Source organism: Apaloderma vittatum, unplaced genomic scaffold (genome assembly GCF_000703405.1).
Source record: "Apaloderma vittatum isolate BGI_N311 unplaced genomic scaffold, ASM70340v1 scaffold7749, whole genome shotgun sequence".
In the NCBI taxonomy this organism is placed as follows: Eukaryota; Metazoa; Chordata; class Aves; order Trogoniformes; family Trogonidae; genus Apaloderma; species Apaloderma vittatum.
The window spans coordinates 28,562-31,859 of NW_009733487.1; the positions used below are offsets into that span (position 1 = coordinate 28,562).

Here is a 3,298-nt window from a genome sequence, read left to right on the forward strand (position 1 = left end):
CCTTCCTCTACTCTGTATGTCGGGGCCCTTTAGCCATTGAGCTCCCGCTCGATCTGCTGCTGGCGCCGCAGCTTCATGAAGGCTCGGCGGTTCTCCACTCGCTCACGCTCTTTGGCAAACTCCCTGAGGAAGGGCAGAGCAGAGGGGGTGAAAGCATGCCAGGGGGGCAGCAGGGTGCATGGAGGGCTGAGAGCACCATGAGGCTGGGAGGGGAGGCAAGGACCACGGGCGAGCATGAGCCAAGGGCTGCTGGTGCACGTTGGGGAGACGCAAAGCCATCCTCAGCCAAAACATGGCCCGGGGACAGGTGAACAGTCAGAGAAGAAAAGCATGGATGCACGTGAGCAAATACCATGCTTAGCTGCTCAGTCCTGCTGCCGTTTGCAAAGAATGCTCGTGGCACCACCCCACTTCAGAATCTGAACCACAGAATGAAAGATCATCTAGTCCAATCCCCCTGCCAGACTAGATGAGTAGATCACATAGGAACACATCCAGGCCGGTTTGAAAGTCTCCAGAGATGAAGATGCCACAACTTCTTCGGGCAGCCTGTTCCAGTGCCCTGTTACCCTCACCATGAAGTATTTCCTTACGTTTAGCTTGAACCTTCTGTTCTCCAGTTTGCAACCACTGCCCCTTGTCCTGTCACTGGCACCAACTAGCTCAGCATTTGTGCATCCCTTCAGGAAATAAAAACTGAGCACTCTGTGGAGGCACCAAGGGACAGAGGAGGGCAGACCCAGTCCCCCACCTTTACCTCTCCCTCTGAATCTTTTCTCTTTCCATCCTTTCCTTGGAGGGTTTTCCCAGGGCTTGAGACATCTCTGTTCTCCTCCTCTGGCCAGTGAATCATCCCGGTGCGATGACAGCCCAGAGGACAACTGCTTGGCACGGCTCCACAGGAGGGCAGGCAGCACCACAAGGGCTCTGAGTGGCCAAGGGCTTGCCAAACACCGAGCAACCTTGGCCAGAGCTGATGCCGTGCCCGTTGCCCGTGCACCCTCTAACACACGTGGCCCACAGATGTACCAGCATCCATGTGCTCACACGCACCCCTATGCACACGCGTAAACACGCTCCTCGGTGCATAACACTTATGGTTTCACCAGCTCAGAGTTGTGCAAAGACACCCGTATGAAGCTAGGGCTAAATACACCTTCTCACACGCAGTTAAAACACAAGAGCACACTGGTAAGCATGGTCTGCTTTCTGGTTTACACACACCTGTGCCCATATGCAGAAGACTCATGCAGGTTTTTCACCCACTCTGTATGAAGAAGCACCCAGAGCCCTAGCATCACCCAAAAGTCATCACACACACACAGAGAAATGGAAATATTTGGCAGGAAGCACAGGGATGGCCACGTAGGCAACCTCCAACCCACAGCACGGGTTATATGCAAGACAACATGGCCAAAACTCCTTCTAGGAGGTCTCACACCCAACGCTTGAACACACCATGTACGTGGGACATCTCGACTTGCACTTCACACCTCTACTGATGATCATATTTGCACACAGGGAGCATCCTTCACACCAGCCATCCCCCAGCACACCCTTCCTTCCTTGTAACAACACCTCAGGGGTGCAATATGATGCCTGCAGAGCCCCAGGAAGAACCCAGCCTGGGCCCTCATCCCCGTCCCAGGGAAGGTGCTCTGAGGAAAGCATGATTGCAAAGAACAAACAGCACCGTTCTCTCTGCAAGACAAATATCTCTCTCCCCAGAGACTAGCAGCAATCTCCAGCCTCAAAAAAATAATAAAAAAAATTCAAAAGAACTCAGAGAATTGGTCTGTCTGTTGCAGAGAGAGTTCAAGTGCATTACCCAAGCTGAGCTATTACACCCTTAATGCTGTGTGGGCTTTTGCATATGTGTGTGTGTGTTTGTGTGAAAAGCCCTGCATGTTCCCTACATCTCTTGTTTAAGATCCCCAGACAATTCAAGCGTTTTTAATTCCACCCCAGGAAGGTAAAGTTTCCTGCCACTCTGGCATTAAGCATCAAATGACTCTCCCCCTCCATCGCTGGCTTTCAGACCGAAATGAGACTTTCTTCCTAGGGCAGAGAAGGGGGAGAGAACAAAAAGAAAGGAAGAGAAAAGCAGCCTAAGTGGAGGGAAGGAGGGTGGGAGGAAACGGGGGAGAAGGAAGGACCTCCCACAACCAACAGCGAAACTGGCTCTCAGTTTTGGGCACAGCATGCCAGAAACCCTCCTTGCCCTAGCTGGAGCAAAGATATGATCATTTTGGCTGTGCCATCATCCCTCATTGGCCTTTGTTAGCAAATCTGGGATGTCAGGAGATAGGAGGATGCCGTATGCAGCCTGAGCTAGTGGGGAAGTTGCTTTTCTTCCCCTGGTTTGGTCCACTGGTCCTCAGGTGTGCTGAACCTCTGCCCCACAGGCCATCACCCCATGCCAGCCACCTTCTTTTGCCAGCCAAATGCTGCAGATATATCTTACAACCAGGAACACCTGGAAAGCTTCCTGGTAAACATGGCCCCTCTCTGCCACCTCCTCCTTGTCCATCCCTCCATCTTCCAGCTCCTCCTCTGCCAAGGCTGGTGTCTCCTTTTGCTGCACGGTGAGATAAGCTGTCATCATGTGTCCATGATGAAACCCAGCCAGAAGAACCAGCTGAGCCTCACATCACCTTTTCCCAAAGGAAGGAATGAGAACATCTTGTTTTTTCCAGCGCCCCTCTCACCGAGAACTGTTCCTCTCTTGCTCACAGCCCCGATTTGCAAGAAGCCGGTGCCACATGCATCCAGGGACAAGGCTTGCGTAGCTACGGCAGCGTCTCCGAGGGAGACACTTCCCACACGCTTGATCCCTAATGGAGCTTAATTGCTTTTGTCCATTAGAAGGAGAAAGGGGTGGCAGAGGGGGGGGGAGAAAAAGAAAAGAAAAAAAAGAGAAGTTAAGCTCAACTTAATGAATTATTACATTTCAGAGAGACACGTTACTGAGCAGGGCAGCAGCGGGGGCTGGTGACATCTGAGAGTGGGTAGGCGATGCTGACAGATCAAGGATTGCTCAGAGCCAATTTGCAGCAGCGGGTAGAGATAATACTGTATGTGAGTGAGAACAGGGCCAGCGATGGTGACTGACAGCCGCTAGGGAAGGCTCCAAGTCCCAGGCAGGGCGGCATCACAACGCCGAGAGAGCCAGGCACCTGCCTTCCATTGAAGGGCTCTGCTCCCTAGCGTGTTTGGGTCACACCGTCAGGATGGCCCAATTTTGCCTCACAAAGAGCTGTGCTGCCCCATGGGGTCCCTGCGAGCGGGGCTCAGAGGA

General features: G+C 52.8%; 1 protein-coding gene across 1 annotated transcript in view; it reads right to left on the bottom strand.

The window, feature by feature from the left end:
• LOC104278821 (voltage-dependent R-type calcium channel subunit alpha-1E-like) overlaps positions 1 to 3,298 on the bottom strand; it is a gene marked incomplete at its 3' end in the record, with an annotated part of 75,523 nt that overhangs the window by 28,529 nt on the left and 43,696 nt on the right. The window contains 1 exon segment of the mRNA XM_009875916.1: positions 12 to 123. Within this exon segment, the coding sequence (XP_009874218.1) occupies positions 12 to 123 (112 nt within the window).